Source organism: Prionailurus bengalensis, chromosome D1, assembly GCF_016509475.1.
Source record: "Prionailurus bengalensis isolate Pbe53 chromosome D1, Fcat_Pben_1.1_paternal_pri, whole genome shotgun sequence".
NCBI classification, from domain to species: Eukaryota; Metazoa; Chordata; class Mammalia; order Carnivora; family Felidae; genus Prionailurus; species Prionailurus bengalensis.
The window spans coordinates 58249653-58273775 of record NC_057346.1 but is presented as its reverse complement, the minus strand read 5'-3'; the positions used below and the strand labels follow the sequence as shown (position 1 = coordinate 58273775).

General features: G+C 37.6%; 1 protein-coding gene across 2 annotated transcripts in view; it reads right to left on the bottom strand.

Annotated features, from left to right (window-relative positions):
- RAB6A (RAB6A, member RAS oncogene family) overlaps positions 1-24123 on the bottom strand; it is an 87584-nt gene that overhangs the window by 36083 nt on the left and 27378 nt on the right. For both annotated transcript variants that reach the window (XM_043580289.1, XM_043580288.1), the window contains exon 2: positions 5402-5460. In XM_043580289.1, the coding sequence (XP_043436224.1) occupies positions 5402-5460 (59 nt within the window). The remainder of the gene's footprint in view (positions 1-5401; positions 5461-24123) is intronic.

The following is a 24123-nucleotide window of genomic DNA, read 5'->3' as shown; positions in this document are numbered from 1 at the left end:
ACAAAGTAAGACTTTATGATAAAATGTATAATAATCCCCTCCTTCCACTGCACTGTCCTAGTTTTGGGACATCATTCATACGCTGAACTCATAAAGGTCAAAATTAACCTGAAAAGCATAGCCTGTTCCTGCCTGCTCTTCTTTTCAGTTAATTTTATTCCAAGCAGAGCTACAATGGCAAAGAAGTCGATCAGCCACAGGAATTAAGCCAACAGCAGGAAAAATAGAAAGAATGGCTAGGAAACTAAACATTATCAGCTATTCTAGGATCTTAAATGTTACTGATGTGGAACTAATTCAAACTTTCATAAAAGAGGGATGAGACATCAGTGCTGCCTCTTGCTCATCTTCTTTATAGAAATGCAGAAGGCAATAATTGTAGAAGAAACCAAAGGTTAGAGAAAATTCTCCCACATATCTTAATTTATAGCTTCGCATTATTTTAAGTGTTAATTCACTGGGTAAGGAAAGTCTACTTTGTAAAAGACAAAAAATTAAACTGGGTACTTTTACTGTGGGAGCAAACAATTCAAGATTGAATAATGACTTACCTAATACTATCAGCATCAAGATAATAATGATAACTGTAGTTTGGATATTTATACTTGGATGCTCTCCACTCAGAACAGTGTTTATCTGCCCCAATAGCAATTTTATAAAATACTGCAGATGTAAACTACTATTTTGTCTGACTTCCTTCCTACATAACTGTTTATCACCTTTTCTGATGCCATACACAGTCAAGACCCCTCAACATCATGATTTCAAGGAACATGAGTTTTCCTACACAAAAGTAATTAAGTAAGGAAAACAAGTTTTCCTCTGTACCAAGCAATGATAATCAGCTTCCTTTGTGGTCCAAACATACAAAGTTCTGTTGCCTAGCTGCTGCTTTCCCTAGCAGGAGAAAATAAATCAAGAATAAGTGTTGAGAAAGGCAAAGACTAGAATAAAGAAAGAAAAGAGTGGACAAGTTAAAGAAGAGTCTATCTAACACTGACTAACAGAGATAAGTAAAAACAATGAAGAAAGGCAAAGGATCCCAGAAGCAAGACGCTGATATGGGTTCCATTTTAGAAAGGTAACCATCCCATTACTACACATGTTTATATATATTTATGTATGTGTATATTTATGTATGTATGTATACTTTTCTCTTAGATATCTTTGTGCCACATCACTTAGAAACTATGTAGAATCTATTTCAGAAATGAGTCGCTATAATAGGCATAAAATTTTACTTATGCAAGGTGAACAAGTTCTAGAGATCATTGTGCATATATTTAAAACTGTATTGTATACTTAAAAATCTGATTAGGAGGTAGATTTTATATTAAGTGTTCTTAGCACAGTTTGAAAAAAAAGGAACTGTTCTCCCCCTACCTCCCATAAAATGACAATACTTCTGATAGGAGAAAAAAGAGTCCTTAAAAATTAAAGAAAATTTAAAAATAAGAAATCAAACACTGGATGAGAAAAGTAGTCCCATTAGTGGGGCGGGGGGGGGGGTTGGGAGTTGGGTGCAGATTTTATTTCCATATAACAAAGTATAATTTTGTGTAGAATAATTTAAAGCTTTAACTTAAAGAGGTTAAGGATGTATTTGATCACCACCATCTTCCTAGAAAAATTCACTTAAGCTGTTTTAAACATTTCAGTATTTTAAACAACCCTGAATTTATGGTTTTTTTTTTTTCCAATTAAGACAAATACTTTATTCAAATCCATCAGAGAAATGGACAGCGTGGGTTGTAACAAAGCATTATGTTTTAAAGCACAGATCAGTAATTGTATATAAAGAGTATACACTGCTACATACAAATTAAACTGATCAGAGCACAACTTTAAAGCAGCACCTTTGTGATATTTTTAACTTTAGTACTCCTCTCCTCCTTCATTTCTCCTTCAACTGAATCCACACCAACCTCTTCATATCCTTCTCAAGGGCAGCCATGTCCTCAGAGCCTTCAGAAAACTCTTCTTCATCCATGCCCTCACCCACATACCAGTGAACAAAGGCATGCTTAGCATACATCAGGACATCAGGTCCAGGTGAGCCCAGGCCTCAGCAATGGCTGTGGTGTTGCTCAGCATGGCTGTACTTTGGCCAGGTCTCCACCAGATAACACAATGGGAGGCTGATAATTAATGCCAACTTTGAAGCCAGTGGGGCCCCAGTCCATAAACTGAATGGTACCCTTGGTCTTGATGGTGGAAATGGCAGCACTGACATCTTTGGGAACCATGTTGCCACAGTACAACATGCAGCAAGCCATGTATTTTTTTTTTATTTCTTTTTAATGTTTTTTCTTTTTAATTTTTTTATGTTTATTTATTTCTGAGACAGAGACAGAGCATGAGCAGGGGAGGGACAGAGAGAGACGGAGACACAGAATCCAAAGCGGGCTCCAGGCTCTGAGCTGTCAGCACAGAGCCCTACGCGGGGCTCGAACTCACAAACTGTGAGATCACGACCTGAGCTGAAGTAGGTCGCTCAACCGACTGAGCCACCCAGGCGCCCCTTTAATGTTTATTTTTGAGAGAGAGGACGAGTGGGGGAGGGCAGAGAGGGAGACAAAGAATCTAAAGTGGCCTCCAGGCTCTGAGCTGTCTGCACAGTGACTGGCGCAGGGCTCAAACCCCCAAACCGTGAGATCATGGCCTGAGCTGAAGTTGGACACTTAACAAACTGAGCCACCCAGGTGCACAGCAAGCCATGTATTTACCATGGTGAGAATCATATTTCACCATCTGGTTGGCTGGCTCAAAGCATGCATTAATGATCTCTGCTACAGAAAGCTGTTCATGGTAGCCTTTCTCAGCAGAGATAACAGGAGCATATGTGGCCAGAGAGAAGCGGATGTGGGGATAAGGCACCGGGATAGTCTGGAATTCTGTCAGATCAATATTCAGGGCTCCATCGAATCTGAGGGAAGCAGTGATGGAGAACACAATTTGACCTAACAACCTATTTAGTGTTGGCTGGGCATTCAATATTGAGGTTTCCACGACAGATAGCATAGATGGCCTCATTGTCTACCATGAAGGTGAATTTATGTTGATTGTCACTTTGTAACAGCCTTTGGAATAAGAAACCCTCTAAATTCAAAGTAATCTCAGAAGTTAGTCTGAGCAATATAATCTTTCTCAAATAAACGAATGAATCTAAATCAGAAATAAACAAAAAAAGAAAAATCTGTGGGTTTATAACTGGATAAAGAAAATAAGTGGTGAATAAGAAGAGCAACTTTAAGAGAATCAATTCCAGACGCTCTACTTAAAAAGAACAGGGTTGTTTTTTTTTTTCACTTTGACATACTGCCCAAATTTTGGTCAATTAAGGACTCTTTTGGCCAGTTTCCTTCTTTTTAAATGAAATGAAGTCAGTGTAAAGGAATCATACAGAGAACATGAATTATTAACTAAAGTTTATCATTTTTGTAAAATAAAACTTCACTTAAACTAAGTTTGATACATACATTACACCTATAATCCCAATAATAAATTTCTAGCAATGAGACCAGCTCTTTAGTTATTTCAGAAGTCTTTCTGATGTGTGTGTGACGGGGTGTATATAGGGAATCTTCAAATGATTCACTGAAGAACTCTTCACCTGATAACTAAGTTGGCAGCTAACTACAGAAGGTCAATTCTTCATATTCAAAGATAATACTTAATATATTGTCAAGCTGATTTCATTAACTAAGGACCTAAGGTACTACATTGTCCAAATTTTCCTGTTAGAGCTAAACTAAAAGAATATCTAGGACTGTACCTAATTGTTATAAAAACCTGTAACTCACATTGTTAATAAACGTCTCCTGTTAATGCCAAAGTACAACATTTTAGCTTCATTAGCAACAACTTTTCCACAAAGAATCAAAATCCTTCCCTATCTGTCAAATTCTATCAATATCACTAAATTTATGTCAACATCACTACCCTTATATATGTCTGACTGAACAGCAGCATGAAGAAACAGCAATGGTACTTTAATATATGCTTGAAAGATCTACTTAATTTCACTGAGACCATGAGTGTAACAAAATCTTTTAGAAACACCCAGAGAACTCTAAATAGGCTCTAGCTAGTGAGTCTTTAGCCCAAGACTCTGACCCTAGTCCAGATTTTTTAGCCTATGGTATTTGGGTCTACTCCCAAACAGTTAAGCTTACACTTTTCAGGAATTTTCCACATATGGCTCAATGACATCAATATTTTTGTTAGTCTCTAAGACTTGTATTTGTAGTTTTTCTGATGAGAAGAGACAGAGCATTGCCCAGAATCAAGATACTGTACAAAAGACAAGGTCATCTAGGTAAGGCCTATAAGCCATAGAGTTGTAGGGACCTAGAAAATTGGGGATATATGATATAAAGGAGTCCAAAAGAAACTGAAGCACTCTTGTTGACTGAGCTATTTTTCATCTTTAAACTCGCTTTTCTCATGTCTTATGAAGTAGCTAAACCATTTCTGAGATATTCAAAAGAATAATAAAATATATACAGTACATATTAACTGGTTTTTTATTTAAGAGACTTTTCTAAAATGTCAGATTTATGGATGAGTCATTTCTGTTCTATGATATTTATGGTTGTTAATAAAATGCTTAATTAAAAACAAATTCCTTCTTAGGATGATGGAAATGTTCTTAATCTTGACTGTGGTGGTAGCTTCATAGGTATACACATCTATCAAAACATGTCAAAATGTAAAGAGTTAATTCTTTACTACTATGAGATTTTAACAGTTCTGTATGTTTGGGATAACAGTTCTTTATCATGTGTCCTTTGCTTGTTTTAGGTTTAGTTTACTTTTCTAATTTCTTAAAGTAGAAGGTTAAATTACTGATTTAATGTATTTCTTCTTTTCCTTACAGCACTGCTTTAGCTGTTATCATATAAATTTTGGTATGTTGTGGTTTCGGGTTTTTTTTTCCATTTGTCTCAAAGTATTTTCTAATTTCTTTTGTGATTTTTTTTCTTTGACTCACTGGTTATTTGGGAATTTGCTATTTAATTTCCACGTTTGTGGATTTCCAAAATCTCCTTCTGTTAATGATTTCTAATTACATTACTCATTTATTCTTGACTTTAAGTGTAGATCAAAAGGTCAGATAATCCTAGGCTTGAACCACATAACAGAGTATCTACAATCACTCCTACCTCTATCCCAAATGGTAATTACCAATAATCTTTTGGAAAGGACTTTGGAAGAGGAGATAAAGAAATCAAGTGAAAAGACTGAGGACAATGAGCAAAATCAGTTATACTCTGTATTTATAAAGCATTTTACAGATTACAGAAAGTACTTTTATGTAAATGTGAACTTTTAAGAAGTCCTTAAATATTACTTCTAACACAAAATAGAGACAATCAGTAAATTGGCAAAAATAAAATACCTGGTAGGTGTTGTCAAAACTGTCATACATGAATCTGGTGATCAAGGATGTCTTTCCAACTGAAATGAAAAGGAAAAAGATTCACTTAGTTAACATATTACACTGGGTTCTCAAGCCATTCTTCTACAGAGGACTGCAATTACAGTCAGTGGGAAATATCTGTAATGGTTCTACTAATAATAATTTTAAGATATATAGCCCCTACTTTGTTGAAACACCTCTCTCTAATAACAGATAACAATCTCTCAAATTAAGAGCACAGGTAAAGAGTATATAGTTAAGAATTGAGGAAAATGAAAAGATGGAGGAAAACAATCAATTATGTTGACATTTCTAATTCACAAAAGGGAAAGCAGATATTCACTTGGGCCCTAACAAACAGAACTAAGATTAGACTCTGAAGAAATTATAATTCACTTATTGGACAGTAACCTGGAAAAATTGAGGTTCACATTCACTTCATTTAATGAATCAAACTCCTGGGAATATAAAGACTAAAGATGGAGAATCCTAGGAGGAATAGGAGGGCCACAAGAACTACAATGTTTTAAGAGTAACAAAGAAGTGACAAGGAAAACTGTATTGAAACTCATCTCAGGATCACATCTCTCCACTTCTCTGGCAAGGCAATCCCAAAGATTCATAATACTACTCTGTACTGGTATTTTCAGGTTAATCCACAGGAAAGTGTCACTAAATAAAAAACAGAGGAATACTGGCAATTTCCTTACCAATGGGCATACTCTCCAAGGACAAGAGCCATATCTAATTTTCCTATTTTTCCAGTAGCTTGACACAGATCCAACAAATACTAAATTAATACAAGTAAGTGTATTAATTATGTCAATTAAAGAGCTGTGTAAATAAGTATCTCAAATGGTCCCCCAAATGTAAAAGAGGTGTGATCCTGGCCTCTATATTATATTCTCTAATCATATATCATATGAAAACCTGAGGGGAAAAAATGGGCCAAAGAAGGAAGAATCCCACTAAATCATGTACCCCAAATGTCTTATTTCAGAAAGCCTAAAACAGCATGTTGAAGAGAAAAGCTATAGCTAGTCCCCAGGCCCTAGTCAAAAGCAAATTGATGTTTGAGAAGAAGTCTCTTTATAAAACAACAGTGGAACTATGTACTTCTTCATTAGTAAATAGTACATATAGTTTTCATTTTTTATTTTATTTTTTAATTTTTTTTCAACGTTTATTTATTTTTGGGACAGAGAGAGACAGAGCATGAACGGGGGAGGGGCAGAGAGAGAGGGAGACACAGAATCGGAAACAGGCTCCAGGCTCTGAGCCATCAGCCCTGAGCCTGATGCGGGGCTCGAACTCACGGACCGCGAGATTGTGACCTGGCTGAAGTCGGACGCTTAACCGACTGCGCCACCCAGGCGCCCCTAGTTTTCATTTTTTAAAAAAAAACACCCACCACCTCTTTCACATAAAAGAGTAAAATGTATATTTGTAAAGCAGGCAGCACAGAAAATAACAAGAACAAAGTGAAAATTATGTATATCATACCACCCATATATAACTAATGTTAGTATATGTTTTTCTGAAATATTTTTTATATTTAAAAATACATACTTAAAGGTAAAATGCTAGAACCATTCAAAGGAAAACCAGAAACAATATACGCAGTACTATTTTGAACACTGATTGGACTCTATAAAGTAAATGTAGGGCACCTGGGTGGCTCAGTTGGTTGAGTGCCCGACTCTTGATTTCAGCTTAGGTCATCATCTCATGGTTCATGAGATCAAGCCCCGTATTGGGCTCCAAACAGAACCTGCTGGGGATTCTCCCTCTCCCTCTCTTTCTGCCCCTCTCCACCCCCTCAAAATAAGTAAGTAAACTTAAAAAAAAACAAAAAAAAGGTAACATGGCCATAATGGCAGAAGAAATTATGTTGCACTACCTACCCAGCCTCCAGGTTTTAAAGAACCTGAACACAGACCATAAGAAAATACAAAATGAAAGATACTATATCCTTGAATGAAAAATAGCAAAGTGAGGTTTTCCAGTCTGTAATTTTTTGCGTGAAACACGACCATACTTAGGTTTCTGGCAGCCCACAACCTAACTGACTTGAGTTGGAGGACAAAGTTCAGGGCACAGAACAATTAGAAAGATTACGGAGAAGAAGCTACAAAGAAAGTGAATTGGAAAATCTGCATTTAAAACATAAAACATCTCCAAATCCTTAGCTGATTTCCTAAACTACCTATGAGGATTGATGGGAAGACTTCAGGATTCCCAGTGAAAAGTAGCAGCTGGGTTTTGAAACAATTGAGCTACTACAGGACACGGGGAGTTTAGAGTTTGAATCAAGCCAAGGTAACTGCCTTCTCAGCCACAAAAACTCTTTGGAGGAACAACAAAATCCAGAATCTCTGTATACTTTCTCCATCATGTCTACTATATAATAAAAAAAATAGTAAATGCAAAGAAATAAAAACACATAATTCATACTCAAAAAAAGAGAGAAAGAAAACAGGCTCCAATCCAAGATGACTCAGATGTTATAGTTAGAAAACAAGGATTTAATGCTGTGACTATAGATATATTCTCTGTGCCCCCCATGTATAATATATACACACACACACACACACACACATATTGAATGACCTGAGCCGAATATATATTTGAACATGTACACACACACACACACACACACACACACACACACACACACAGAAAGGGACAGAGAGAGAATCTTAAGCAGGCTCCATGCTCATCACTGAACCCAACTTCCTATGACCCTGGGATCATGACCGGAGCCAAAATTAAGAGACAGATGCTCAACTGAATGAGCCACCCAGGTGCCCCTAAACTCTTTTTTTTTTTTTTTTTTTAAAGTGACTCTTGATTTTGGCTCAGGTCTGATCTCATGGTTCATGGGTTTGAGCCCTGTATCAGGCTCTGTGCTCACAGTGCAGAGCCTGCTTAGGATTCTCTGTCTCCCTCTCTCTCTGCTCTTCACCTCCGGCTCAAAAAAAAAAATAGACATTTTTTTTTTTTTAAGTGACAAAGACTTTCCATCTCATGATATGAGATGAGCATAACCCTAACAAAGACATTACAATAAAGTGAAAATTATGGATCAATTATCTCTCATCAACACAGACTCAAAATTCCTTAACAAAGTATTAGCAAATCAAATCCCTGTAAATATAAAAATATCTTCATAAGTAGGTGGGGATTATCCCAGGAATAAAAGGTTAGATCATACAAAATAAATAAAATAATGTAATCCAGAATATTAACAGAATAAAAGAAATCCGTAAGTTTATCTCAATATATATAAACATAGTATATGACAAAATTCAACAGATTCATGATGAAAACTCTAAGGAAACTAGTAAACCCGAAATGGAAGGAAAATGTAGCAATCAGATAAACAGTATGTACAATGAAATCTATAGTCACCATTGTAATGGTAAACTAAATGGTTTCCTCCAAAGAAGGGGGGGGAGGGAGCAAGGATGTCCAACCCACCACTTCTTTTTTTACTTTTTACTTTTGTTTTTAGAGGGAGAGAGTGTGTGTGTAAGTGAGTGGGGGTGAGGGGCAGAGATACAGGAAGAGAGACTCTTAGGCTCTCAGTGCAGAACTCAACTCAGGGCTCAAGTCCATGACCCTGGGATCATGACCTGAGCCAAAATCTAGAGTTGGACGCTCACCTGACTGACCCACCCTGATGCCCTCAATCCACCACTTCTATTCAGTATGGTATTGGTGGTCTTGGCCAGTGCAATACTGATAAGAAAAATAAAAGGCACACAAAACACTGTTCTCTCTTTTTTTTTTTTTTTAACGTTTTTATTTATTTTTGGGACAGAGAGAGACAGAGCATGAACGGGGTAGGGGCACAGAGAGAGGGAGACACAGAATCGGAAACAGGCTCCAGGCTCCGAGCCATCAGCCCAGAGCCCGACGCGGGGCTCGAACTCACGGACCGCGAGATCGTGACCTGGCTGAAGTCGGACGCTCAACTGACTGCGCCACCCAGGCGCCCCGACACTGTTCTCTTTTACTGATGACACAACTTCTCATGTAGAAGAATCCTAAGAAACAAATTTTTAAAATCTACTAGGACTATAAACAAACAAACAAAAATCTACTAGAACTAGTATATTTGGCAAGGTCTCAGTACAGAAGGTCGATATACAAAAATCAACTGCGTTTCTAAATACCAGAAGCAAACAAAACCAAAAATGTTAAATTCCACATATGGTGAATAAACTTAGCAAGATGTGTAAGAACTCTACATTGAAATCAAAACACTCTATATTTAAGAATATTAAGAAAATCTAAATAAATATAAAAATATACCATATACTAAATTAAGGGGAATCAATATTAAGATATCAATTTTCTCCAATTTACACGTTAAACATAATCTCAATCATAATCCCAACAGCCTTTAAAAAATGGAAAATGAGAAGCTGATTCTAAAGTTTACAGGAAAATGCAAAGGATCTAAAATAGTTAAAACAATCTTGAAAACAGTGAGCAACTAGGCTGTTGAATAACCACCTCTATCTCTGTGAGACCAAAATTTTTTCTCCTACCCAATGCCCCTAACAAAAGGACCTGAAAACCAACAATTTTAATTTTCTTCCACGTTAGCATCTCAAGGATATTATAAGAAAATTAACAATTTATTTTAAATCTTAAACAACTTTCCAATATGAAATTAACATTTTATTCCCAAGCAAACATCTCCACTATAATGACACTGTTGTATCACAAGGAATTTTAGAGAACAAATGTTTTCATCCTAATCCTTAACCTTTCCAAAATTTGGTAGAGATCTAATTTTTTTCTGCCAACTCTTGTTAAAGAAAAGATTTAATTTTGCTAGCAACAGAGAAAAGTAGCACTGGGATGAAACTAATGAAACACAGTTAATGCGAAAAGGTGAAATTTTCTAAGTGATACGTTAGGAAAGAAGATTTCAGAGAAATCTCAAGGTGGCTCTATTTCTTTCCTAACAACCCATACAAAAATACTCTTCATTGATGAAAGCCACACCTTCAATTAATCCTAATTCTGCAAATTTGTCTCTAAAACTGTCATTAGATCTAAGGTCTAAGTAAGTTTATTTTATAGACATAATTTAAAATGGGGCGCCTGGGTGGCACAGTCGGTTAAGCGTCCGACTTCAGCCAGGTCACGATCTCGCGGTCCGTGAGTTCGAGCCCCGCGTCAGGCTCTGGGCTGATGGCTCAGAGCCTGGAGCCTGTTTCCGATTCTGTGTCTCCCTCTCTCTCTGCCCCTCCCCCGTTCATGCTCTGTCTCTCTCTGTCCCAAAAATAAATAAACGTTGGAAAAAAAAAAAATTTTTTTTTTAATAAAAAAAAAAAAAATGAATTTAGGAACATGTGGGTAAAATGTCTTTTTTTTTAAAAGGGGGATTTAAAAACTTAAATGAAGGGTCTCTATGGAGCAAGCAAAAATAAAACAGTGCTCTCAATATATACTAAAAAAAGAGGCATTTATACTTAGTCCAGGGCTCTTTTTTCATTATGTTATTTATACTGTGCCAGACACTGCACAATGTTTCAGGACCATTTTTTCAATCTCAAAGCCATTTAAACAGCCACTGCAGCCTTAAGAAGGCTATTCCACTTTTTAGAATGTTCTTTCTTATAAAAAGAGCAAATCAATTCCAAAAATCAGTAACCCCAGTCTAATCATAACGAAAAGATCAAATTCCAGCAGAGGAGCATCTCACAAAATACTTGACCAGTACTCCTCCAACTGTCAAGTTTATTAAAATAAAAAATCTGGGGCGTCTGGGTGGCTCAGTCGGTTAAGCGGCCGACTTCAGCTCAGGTCATGATTTCGTGGTCCGGAGTTCGAGCTCCGCGTCAGGCCCTGTGCTGACAGCTCAGAGCCTGGAGCCTGTTTCAGATTCTTTGTCTCCCTCTCTCTGACCCTCCCCCATTCATGCTCTCTCTCTGTCTCAAAAATAAATAAACGTTAAAAAAAATAATAAATAAAATAAAATAAAATAAAATAAAATAAAATAAAATAAAATAAAATAAAATAAAATAAAATAAAATAAGATATCTGATGGGTGCCGGGGTGGCTCTGTCGGTTAAGTTTCCAACTCCAGCTCAGGTCATGATCTCACAGTTTGTGAGTTGGAGCCCCCCCATCGGGTTCTCTACTGCTAGCGTAGAGCTTGCTTTGGATCCTCTTTCTCTCTGCCCTTCCCCTGCTCACGCTCTCTCTCTCTCAAAAATCAACATTAAAAAAAAAAAGTCTGAGAAACTGTTACAGCCAAGAGGAGCCTAAAGAGACAGGAAAACTAATGTAATAGGATATCTGACAGAATCCTGGAACAGATAAAGGACACTGGGGAAAAAAGTAAGAAAACCTAAATAAATTATGGATTTTACATAATAATAATGTATAATATTGGTTCATTAATTATGAAAAATGTACCATATTAACGAAAGATGTCAATAATAGGAGAAACTGGGTACAGGTTTATGGGAACTATAGTTATCTTCTCAGTTTTTCTGTAAATCTAAAACTATTCTAAAAATTATAGCTTATTTTAAAATTGTTTAATTCATTATTCATTTATCCTTAAAACAAAATAAAGCAAACAAGAAAGGTAGATCAGTGGTTTCTTAGGGCTAGTAGGTAAAGTATAGAATCTTTCAGGCATGATGGAGATGTTCTTTATTTTGTGATTATTGCACTGTCAAGCCTCAAAGAATTGTAGTTTTTGTTTTAAGAGCGTGAGAGTATGAGTGGGGGAGGGGCAGAGGAAGAAGGAAGGAGAATCTTTTTTTTTAAGTTTATTTATTTATTTTGAGAGAGAGAGTGAGTGAACACATGCAAGGTTGAGGGACAGGTGGGGAGGAGAGAGGGGGAGAAGGAGAGAGAGGGAGAGAAAAGGAGAGAGAGGGAGAGAAAAGGAGAGAGAGGGAGAGAAAAGGAGAGAGAGGGAGAGAAAAGGAGAGAGAGGGAGAGAGAGGGAGAGAAAAGGAGAGAGAGGGAGAGAAAAGGAGAGAGAGGGAGAGAAAGGGAAGGGGGGGGGAGAGACAGAGAGAAAGAGAGAGAGAGAGAGAGAGAGAGAGAGAGAGAGAATGAATGAATCCTAAGCAGGCTCCATATCCAGAGAGCCCAATGCGGGACTCAATCTCACGAAACAGGACATCATGACCTGAGCCAAAACCAAGAGTCAGACACTTAACTGACTGAGACACCCAGTTGCCCCTTTTTTTGTTCAAATATTTACTGAGAGAGAGAGAGAGAGAGAGACAGAGAGAGAGAAAACACATGAGCCAGCGGGGGAGGGGCAAAGAGACGGAGAGAGAAAATCCCAAGCAGGATCGGCAAAGCCTGACATGGGGCTCAATCTCAACCCCACTAGATCAAGACCTGAGCCAAAATCTAGAGTAGGGCACTTAACCAACTGAGCCACCTAGGTGCCCCTGAAGTGCAGTTTATTGTTTATAAATTAGACAACAGCCTTCCTCAGTAAAACTAGTAAGGAAAAATAATTTGTCACAAAACAGCTTCAATAAAACAAACTGCAAAAGTTTCATGTAAGTGAAGTTTCAAGCAATTGGTAGATTTCTCAAAGATTCAATATTCTAAGACAGTGGGCTCCTAAGTATTCTGACTATAAAAGCACATTAACATATACATTTAAAACCCCAATCCAGTATACAATTACATTACTGAAGTAAAAGTTTTATGAAACTGCTATGGACTATGCATTCTGATATTTTCTCTCCATTGTTTTGTAGGCTAATTGCCAGAACTATTGATAGGATGATTAGATTTCTGGGGCTGGCTTTAAAATATTCCTATGTTGGGGTGCCTGGGTGGCGCAGTCGGTTAAGCGTCTGACTTCAGCCGGGTCATGATCTCGCGGTCTGTGAGTTCGAGCCCCGCGTCAGGCTCTAGGCTGATGGCTCAGAGCCTGGAGCCTGTTTCCGATTCTGTGTCTCCCTCTCTCTCTGCCCCTCCCCTGTTCATGCTCTCTCTCTGTCCCAAAAATAAATAAACGTTGAAAAAAAAATTTTTTTTTAAATAAAATATTCCTATGTAGGGGCTCCTGGGTGGCTCAGTCAGTTGAGCGTCCAGCTTCGGCTCAGGTCATGATCTCACGGTTTGTGAGTTTGAGCCCCACATCAGGCTCTGTGCTGACAGCTCAGAGCCTGAAGCCTGCTTTGGATTCTGTGTCTCCCTCTCTCTCTGCTCCTTCCCCTTGTGCTCTCTCTCTGTCTCTCTCAAAAATAAACATTAAAAAAGATTTTTAAATATTCCTATGGACATCAGTCTTCTGCCCAAACTCAAAAGAAATGAGGTCGGTATTTTTATCAAGTATGATGTTATTTGTAGGTTATTTTGGGGGAAGGAGGTTCCTGGTAAATATCCTTTATCAGATTTAGGATGTTCACTTCTGTTCTTAATTAAAAGCGTACTGAGGGGCGCCTTGGTGGCTCAGTGGGTTGAGTGTCTGACTTCGGCTCAGGTCATGATCTCACAGTTCAAGCCCCACATCAGGCTTTGTGCTGACAGCTCAGAGCCTGGAGCCTGCTTCAGATTCTGTGTCTCCCTCTCTCTCTCTGCCCCTTCCCCACTAGTGCTCTGTCTCTCTCTCAAAAATAAACATTAAAAAAATTTTTAAGTGTAACTAATTACAAATAGGTTTTTAATTTTGTGATATGCTTTTTCTACATCTACTGAAATGACTATATGGTTTTACTCCTTTAAGTTAATGGAATGAATTAGAATGGCCGACTTTCAAATATGCAATCAATCGTGCCTATATAACTCTGATTTATTTTTTTAAAGTGATGAGATTATTAAAAAGGAAAATTACGGGGCGCCTGGGTGGCGTAGTCAGTTAAGCGTCCGACTTCAGCCAGGTCACGATCTCGCCGTCCGTGAGTTCGAGCCCCGCGTCAGGCTCTGGGCTGATGGCTCAGAGCCTGGAGCCTGTTTCCGATTCTGTGTCTCCCTCTCTCTGCCCCTCCCCCATTCATGCTCTGTCTCTCTCTGTCCCCAAAATAAATAAACGTTGAAAAAAAAAATTTTTTTTAAAGGAAAATTACAGGCCAATATCATTCATGACCAAAGATACAAAATAATCTACAAAATTTTTAAATAAGTAAATTTAGCAAGGCCCTGCATACAAAGTCATTATACAAACATCAACTGTATTTCTATACACTAGCCACAAATGAAAACTGAAATTTAAAAATACTATTTATGCAGTATCAAAAACAAGATACCTAGGTATCTAATAAAATATTCTACACATATAAAAGATTTCTACACTGAAAATTGTGGAACACTGCTGAGAGAACTTAAGGAAGAACCAAATAGATGGAGAAATATACCATGTCCAAGGATTGGAAAACTCAGTACTGTCTCAATATTGTTAAATTCAATGCAATCCCAGGGTGCCTGGGTGGCTCAGTCAGTTAAGCATCTGAATCTGGCTCAGGTCATGATCTCGCAGTCCATGAGTTCCAGCCCTGCACTGGCTCTGTGCTGACAGCTTAGAGCCTGGAGCCTGCTTGGGATTCTGCGTCTCCCCTTCTCTCTGCTCCTACCCCGCTCATGCTTACTCGCTTGCTCTCTCTCTCTCTCTCAAAAATAAATAAACATTAAAGAAAATAAAAATAAAAAAATAAATTCAATGCAATCCCAATTTAAAGAGCAGGGTCTAGGTTAGTTTGGTATAAATTGACAAAGCGATTCAAAAACTTATTTATAAAAGCAAATAACTTAGAAGAGCCAAGACAATCTTTTTTTTTTTTTTAATTTAAATCTAAGTTAGTTAACATACAGTGTTATAATGATTTCAGGAATAGAATTTAGTGATTCATCACTTACATATAACACCTAGCACTCATCCCAACAAGTGTCCTCCTTAATGCCCCTTGCCCATTTAGCCCATGCCCCCACCCAACACCTGACCAGCAACCCTCAGTTTGTTCTCTGTATTTAAGAGTCTCTTATGGTTTGTCTCCCTGTTTTTGTATTATTTTTGCTTCCCTTCCCTTATTTTCATCTATTTTGTATCTTAAATTTCACATATGAGTGAAATCATAGGATATTATCATTCTCTTATTTCGCTTGGCATAATACACTCTAGCTCCATCCACATTGCTGCAAATGGCAAGATTTCATTCTTTTTCATTGCCGAGTAATATTCCAGCATATATATATACACATCTTCTTTATCTATCCATCAATGGACATTTCGGCTCTCTCCAGTTTGGCTGTTGTAGACAGTGTTGCTATAAACATTGGGGTGCATGTGCCCCTTCAAATCAGCACTCCTGTATCCTTTGGATAAATACTAATTGTTTTTATTGTTGGATCACAGGATACTTCTATTTTTAATTTTTTGAGGAACCTCCATACTGCTGTCCAGAGTGGCTGCACTAGTTTGCATTCTTACCAATAGTGCAAAAGGGTTCCTCTTTCTCCACGTCCTCATCGACATGTTGCTGTGCCAAGACAATTGTGAAGAGTAACACTGAGGAATCTACGCTACCAGAGGAACCTACACTACCAGATTTCAAGATTTACTATAAAGCTATAGTTATAAATAAGACAATATGATATTAATGTACACACAAACAGGCCAATAGAGTAGGGTCCAGAAATGAACCCACATATGTATGGCTACTTAATTTATTACAAAGGTGTAAACAGAATTCAGTGGGGAAGATAAGGGACACTGGACATCTAAACATAAAATATGAAAGAATCTTAATCCCTACAACACTGTACACCATATACAAAAAAATTACTTTGAGATGGATCACAGCCCTAATTTTAAGTTTAAACCCTAAAGCTTCAAAAGTACAGGATACTATCTTCATGTGCTGGGGGAGGCAGAGATTTCTTAAATAGGGCTCAAAAAGCAGTATAAAAGAAAAATATTTAAAAGTTGGACTTCAGGGGCACCTGGGTGGCTCAGTCAGTTAAATTTTCGACTTCGGCTCAGGTTGTGATCTCGTGGTTCGTGAGTTCAAGCCTCACGTTGGGCTCTGTGCTGACGGCTCAGAGCGTGGAGCCTGCTTCAGATTCTGTGTCTTCCTCTCTCTCTGTTCCTTCCTGCTCACACTCTGTCTCTCTCTCTCAAAAATAAATAAACATTAAAAATAATTAATTAATTAAAGGTCTATGTATCATTTTTCGTTATTATATGACTTTTGGTTAACTGATTACCAACACTAATGTCTACTGAATTTCTTTACAAAGAAGCGGTAGTTTTAAACACAAAAAGGTATACATTTACTCAAAAGATAATTCTCTAAATAGCTCATTTTAGATTAGCAAACTGGAATGAAAAGTTAAAAAATCCCATTCTGATGCAAATATTTGTAAGTGATCTCTAAAACTTATAACATCGCTTACAATGCTGTCTTAATGCTCCCTCCATATAAAATAGAAATTCTAGCTCAAATCCAACACTTATAATAACATTTCTGAAATGACACCATCTGCAAAATACTATGTACTCTCTTGTAATTCTCTAAAGACCAGGCATGACAATGATTTCAGTGAAATTCCAATTCCATTTTACTATAATGACAACCACTGGCAAACAATTTAGGTATGAAATCTAATCCAAATGGTAGGGCTGTAGCTTTTAAAGATTTGTAGCCCAGAGCAAATGTAAGAAAAGATCCTACTCCTATTTCTTAATTTTAATGAACACACACACTAAATGCCAAGGATAATGCAAATGCTAAGATTAAAACAAAAACAAAAAAAACACAGCCCCCATTTGGTTTAAATAGGGGAGACAGAAAAAATTAATTATTGAGTGTGATAAAAAGTACAGAAGTGGGACACCTGCCTGGTTCAGTCGGTAGGGCATGCAACTCCCAGTCTTTAGTCATGAGTTTGAGCCCCCCGTTGGGGGAAGAGGTTACTTTACGCACAGGATGTTGTGGGCAGGAACAGTCTTCTATAAGGCTGGAAGATTAGAAAAAACTTCCCAGAAAAAAATGACTTTAAAGTTGAGGTTGGAAGGTGAAGTTAGCTAAAAGAGAGAGGGCAGATGGCATCACAGGCCTTTAACAAGCACCATGAGCTATCCTTTATTTGAGGGCCTACTTGCAGAGCTTTATTTAACTTTCTAATCTTATTCGGAATATACTCAAAATGAAATAAATTTAAATATGTAATTCCATTTATACATGGGAGTACCTGAATTACTGAAAAACCAGAACATTTGCAATAGGCCATATAAAGGATATATCTCTAAATTATAGTCTTTCTGATGAGATTTTACTTCTAATACTGAACCTGTTCTAACCTCAAAGGTCTACTGAATGAAAAAGGAATATATGAAGCAGTTTCTGGGTTAGAATCTCAGTTTGTTTTTTTTTTTTTTGAGAAATAATTCACAGACCATAAAATTCACCCCTCTACAGAACAAAATTTAGTGGTTTTTAGTATATTCACAAAGTTGTACAACCATTACCACTAATTCCAAAACATTTTCATTACTCCAAAAAAATCCCATACCTATTAGCGGTCAATCCCTATAATCCTCATCCCTGACAACCATTAATCTACTTTCTATCGCTATGGATTTTTTTTTCTGTTTTCCAGCCCACCTTTACCATCTATGTAACTTGGAGTTTAATTAATCTTTCTGTTCCCCAGTTTCATCTATATAAAATAAGTATAATAATAAATCTTATGTCACAGAACGGTTGCTTATACATATAAATGTGGTTAGTGTGATTCGATATGCTCAGTGAACATAAGCAATTCTTAGCATTTTAGAAGACAGTCTTCTTTGTAACAATCTAAGACTTCAATGGAAGAGTAAAGGTAATTCTAGATGAATCTAGAATTTAGGTTTTCCCTAACTGAAAACAAGTGCTGGGTCATAAGACAAGTCTCAACAAATTTAAAGGTATGAAATCATAGGATATGTTTTCTGCCCTCAGTGAAACTAAACAAGAACTTTATAACTCAAAGATATCTCGAAAGTCCCAATGTAGGAGCCAAGATGGCAGAACAGCATGGAAGTTTTTTTGTGTTTTGCGTCCATGAAATACAGCCAGATCAACACTAAACCATCCTGCACACCTAGAAAACTGATCTGAAGATTAACACAACAATCTGCACAAACTGAACCACAGAACTCAGCAGGTACGTGGCGTGGAGAGGTTAACTAGGGGAGAGAGAAGCGACGGAGGGCAGGGAGCTGTTTTTGCTTGTGGATAGAACATGGAGACAGGGGGAGAGTATGGGAAAAGCACCTCTCACAAAAGCAGCTGGAGAGAAAGTGGAAAAGTGGAAACAGCCACAGGGACTGAAAAAAAAAAAAAGGGAGAAAGGAGAGGGTTTAAATTCCATTAAGACTCTATATAAACAGAGGGAGTGCGGAGTCTAAAACTTCGCAGCTCGGTACCTGGCAGTGCTCTGGTGGGAAGGGTGAAACCCCAGGAGCAGAGTAAAGTCTGGGGAGTCTTCGGGCCACACAGGGAGAGTCAGTTCCCCTGCTGGGAGGACATTTGGTAGAGTCTGTGCGACCACCCCAGCAGACCCCAGGGGTCCCAGCAGACCCCAGAGAACAACCACATTCACTGGTGCTGGAACAAGATCATTAAGGGTGAAGCCTGGTGCCAGACATACGTTGTGATTTTCCATAATCCCTGAAACGCTGCTGCTACACAATCATGTTAACTTTTTCTGGGGCGGGCTGGCACCCAGCCACAGTCTCTGGGCATCAGCAGCAGCACAATCCCGCGAACGTTCCTGGGTGCAGCTGGCACCCAGCCATTGCTTGGTGAGACCCTCCTGCAGAGGGTCAGAACGGGTCAAAAAGGCAGTCCCTCATAAGTGAGGGGTCGGGAAACACAGCAGTATCTGAGAATACACTCAGGGGGAGGTGCCGTGTGGCAACCTGATGGCTTGGTCACAGACAGTGTAAAAGCAGGGAGCGGACAGAAGCTGCAGACAAAGGACGGGTGTGTGATTGCTGACTGGGGAGAAAAGAGTTCTGATATTAGAGACTGGGTAGGTGGGTGACACCATTTTCACCCTTCCCACTCATGCACATACATACCTAAAAGCACCACAACAATCCACCCCAGTAAGCTAAGCAGCGCCATCTAGTGGAGACCGGAGCTGTTAAACTGAGCCCCACCCAACTGTGCCAACCTTGTTCTTCAGGAACAATACAAGTCTCTTTGCCTGCTTAGTTTATGGACTACAAAGTGCTTCATAGTTTGACTTCTAGGGGAAAACAGTGTAATTTCAATCATATTTCAGGATGTTCACTGGTCCATCTATTCAATTTTCTTTTTTTGTTTGTTTGTTTCTTTTCTTTTCCTTGAATAAAGAAAAAATTTATTTTTATTTTCAATTTTTCTTAAAAATATTTTTAATTTCTACTATATTTTTTACTTTTTTGTTAATTTTTCAAATTCTACTTTACTTCCATCATTTCATTTTATTCTATTTCATTGTATTCATTTTTTTCAAATTTTCAAACGTTTTCTTTTTTTTTCTTTTTCCCTTTTTTCTCTAATCTATCAAGCCCCTTTCAACACCCAGACCAAAACACATCTAGGATCTAGCATCATTTATTTGATTTGTGTGTGTTGTGTGTGTGCTGTTTTTAATTTTAATTTTTTTCCTTACTAATTCCTTTGCTTCCTTCAAAATGACAAAATGAAGGAATTCACCCCAAAAGAAAGAGTACAAAGGAACGACAAGCAGGGATTTAGCACAGATACAAGCAAGATGTCTGAACCAGAATTTAGAATCACAATTATAAGAATAATAGTTGGGTTCAAAATAGATTAGAATCCCTTTCTGAGGAGATAAAAGAAGTTTTTACTTCTAGCTTTTGCTAATCAGGATGAGATAAAAAACGCTATAACTGGGATGCAATCTGAAATGGATGCCAGAGCGGTAAGGATGGATGAGGTAAAGCAGCATATCAGCACGATTTAAGAATTAGAAAATTCAGTGAGTCATTAAAAAGAACATCAGAATCATAGGGGTCCCAGAAGACAAAGAGAGAGAAAAAAGGGTAGGAGGGTTATGTGAACAAATCATATTGGAAAACTGTCCTAACCTGGGGAAAGATACAGACATCAAAATCCAGGAAGCACAGAGTACTCCCATTAGATTCAACAAAAACTGACCATCAACAAGGCATATCATAATCAAATTCGCAAAATACTCAGGTAAGGGGAGAATCATGAAAGCAGCAAGGGAAAAAAAAGTCATTAACCCACAAGGGAAGACAGATCAGGTTTGCAGTAGACCTATTCACTGAAACTTGGAAGGCCAGAAAAGAGTGGCAGGATATATTTAATGTGCTGAATCGGAAAACTATGCAGCCAAGAATTCTTTATCCAGCAAAGATGTCATTTAAAATAGAAGGGGAGATTAAAAGTTTCCCAGACACATAAAAATTAAAGGAGTTTTTGAACACTAAACCCGCCCTGCAAGAAATTTTAAGGGGGACTCTCAGAGGGAGAAAAGATGAAGGAAAAAAAAAAAAAAAAAGAAGAAGAAGAAGATCAAAAGCAACACAGACTAGAAACAACCAGAGAACACCACCAGAAACTCCAACTCTACAAGAAATATAATGGCAATAAATTCATATCTTTCAGTACTCACTCTAAACGTCAATGGACTAAATGCTCCACTCAAAAGACACAGGGTAACAGAATGAATAAGAAAACAAGATCCATCTACATGTTGTTTACAAGAGACCCACTTTAGACCTAAACACACCTTCAGACTGAAAGTAAGAGGATGGAGAACCATCTATCATACTAATGGTCACCAAAAGAAAGCCGGAGTAGCCATACTTATATCAGACAATCTGGACTTTAAAATAGACTGTAACAAGAGATGAAGAAGGTCATTATATCATAATTAAGGGGTCTATACACCAAGATCTAACAATGGTAAACATTTATGGTTCAAATGTGGAGGCACCCAAATATATAAATCAATCACAAACATAAAGAAACTCATTGATAATAATACCATAATAGTAGGGGACTTCAACACCCCACTTACAGCAATGGACAGATCATCTAAACAGAAAATCAACAAGGAAACAATGACTTTGAATGACACACTGGACCAGATGGACTTAACAGATATATTCAGAACATTTCATCCTAAAGCAGAATACACATTCTTTTCCAGTGCACATAGAATGTTCTCCATAACAGATCACATACTGGGACACAAATCAGCCCTTGACAAGTACAAAAAGATTGAGATCATACCATGCGTATTTTCAGACCACAACGCTATGAAACTCGAAATCAACCACAAGAAAAAATGTGGAAAGGTAACAAATATTTGGAGACTAAAGAACATCCTACTAAAGAATGAATGGGCTAACCAAGAAGTTAAAGAGGAAATTAAAAAGTACATGGAAGCCAATGAAAATGGTAACACCACAGCCCAAAACCTCTGAGACACAGCAAAGGCAGTCATAAGAGGAAAGTATATACCAATCCAGGCCTTAAAGAAGGAAGAAACATCTCAGATACAAAACTAACCCTACACCTTAAAGAGCTGGAAAAAGAACAGCAAATAAAACCCCAAACCAGCAGAAGACAGGAAATAATAAAGGCAGAAATCAATGCTACCGAAACCAAGAAAACAGTAGAAAAGATCAATGAAACCAGAAGCTGGTTCTTTGAAAGAATTAACAAAATTGATAACCCCCTGGCCAGTTTGATCAAAAAGAAAAAGAGAAGGACCCAAATAAATAAAAACAAGAATGAAAGAGGAGAGATCACAACCAACACAGCAGAAATACAAACAAGAATAAGAGAATACTACAAACAATTATATGACAATAAAATGGGCAATCTGGAAGAAATGGACAAATTCCTCGAAACATATACACTACCAAAACTGAAACAGGTAGAAAATTTGAACAGACCCATAACCAGTAAGGAAATCAAATTAGTAATCAAAACTCTCCCAAAAAAAAACAAGAGTCCAGGGCCAGATGGCTTTCCAGAGGAATTCTACCAAACATTTAAGGAAGAGTTAACACCTGTTCTCTTGAAGCTATTCCAAAAAGACAGAAATGGAAGGAAAACTTCCAAACTCTTTCTATGAAGCACTGCCTTGGTTCCAAAAGTAGTCAAAGACCTCACTAAAAAGGAGAATTATAGACCAATTTCCCTGATGAACGTGGATGCAAAAATCCTCAACAAGATATTAGCCAACTGGATCCACCAACACATTAAAAAAATTATCCACCACAACTAAGAGGGATTTATACTGTGGAGGCTGGGCTGGTTCAATATCCACAAAACAATCAGTATGATTCATCACATCAATAAAAGAAAGGACAAGAACCACATGATCCTCTCAATAGATGCAGAGAAAACATTTGGCAAAATACAGCATCCTTTCTTGATAAAAAAACCCTTAAGAAAGTAGGGATAGAAGAATCATACCTGGAGAACATAAAAGCCATATATGAAAATTCCAATGCTAATATCATCCTCAATGGGGAAAAACTGAGAGCTTTCCCCCTAAGGTCAGGAACAAGACAGGGATGTCCACTCTCACCACTGCTATTCAACATACTATTGAAAGTCTTAGCCTCAGCAATCAGACAACACAAAGAAATAAAAGGCCTCCAAATTGGCCAGGAGTAGGTCAAACTTTCACTGTTCACAGATGACATGATACTCTATATGGAAAGATTCCACCAAAAAACTGCTAGAACTGATCCATGAATTCAGCAAAAATATCAGGCAGGATATAAAACCAGTGCACAGAAATCGGCTGCATTCCTATACACCAACAATGAAGTGACAGAGAAATCAAGGAATCGATCCCATTGACAATTGCACCAAAAACCATAAAATACCTAGGAATAAATCTAACCAAGGAGGTTAGAAACCCATACATTGAAAACTATTGAAAGCTTATGAAAGAAACTGAAGACACACACAAAAAAAATGGAAAAATATTTCACACCCCTAGAAAGGAAGAACAAATATTGTTAAAATGTCAATACTACCCAAAGCAATCTACATATTCAATGCAATACCTATCAAAGTAACACCAGCATTCTTCACAGAGCTAAAACAAACAATCCTAAAATGTGTATGGAAAAGGCCCTGAATAGCCAAAGCAATCTTGAAAAAGAAAACCAAAGCAGGAGGCATCACAATCCCAGACTTCAAGCTGTATTACAAAGCTGTAAACATCAAGAAAGTATGGTACTGGCACAAGAACACTCAGATCAATGGAACAGAATAGAAAACCCAGAAATGGACCCACAAACATATGGCCAACTAAACTTTGACAAAGCAGGAAAGAATATCCAATGGAATAAAGACAGTCTCTTCAGGAAAAGGTGCTGGGAAAACTGGACAGCGACATGCAGAAGAATGAACCTGGACCACTTTCTCACACCATACACAAAAATGAACTCAAAATGGGTGAAAGACCTAAACATAAGACAGGAAGCCATCAAAAAAAACTCTTTGACCTTGGCCGCAGCAACTTCTTACTCAACACGTCTCAAGGGGCAAGGAAAACAAAAGCAAAAATGAACTATTGGGACCTCATCAAAATAAAAAGCTTCTGCACAGCAAAGGAAACAATCAGCAAAACTAAAAGGCAACGGATGGGATGGGAGAAGATATTTACATATGACATTATCAGATAAAGCGTTAGTACCCAAAATCTAT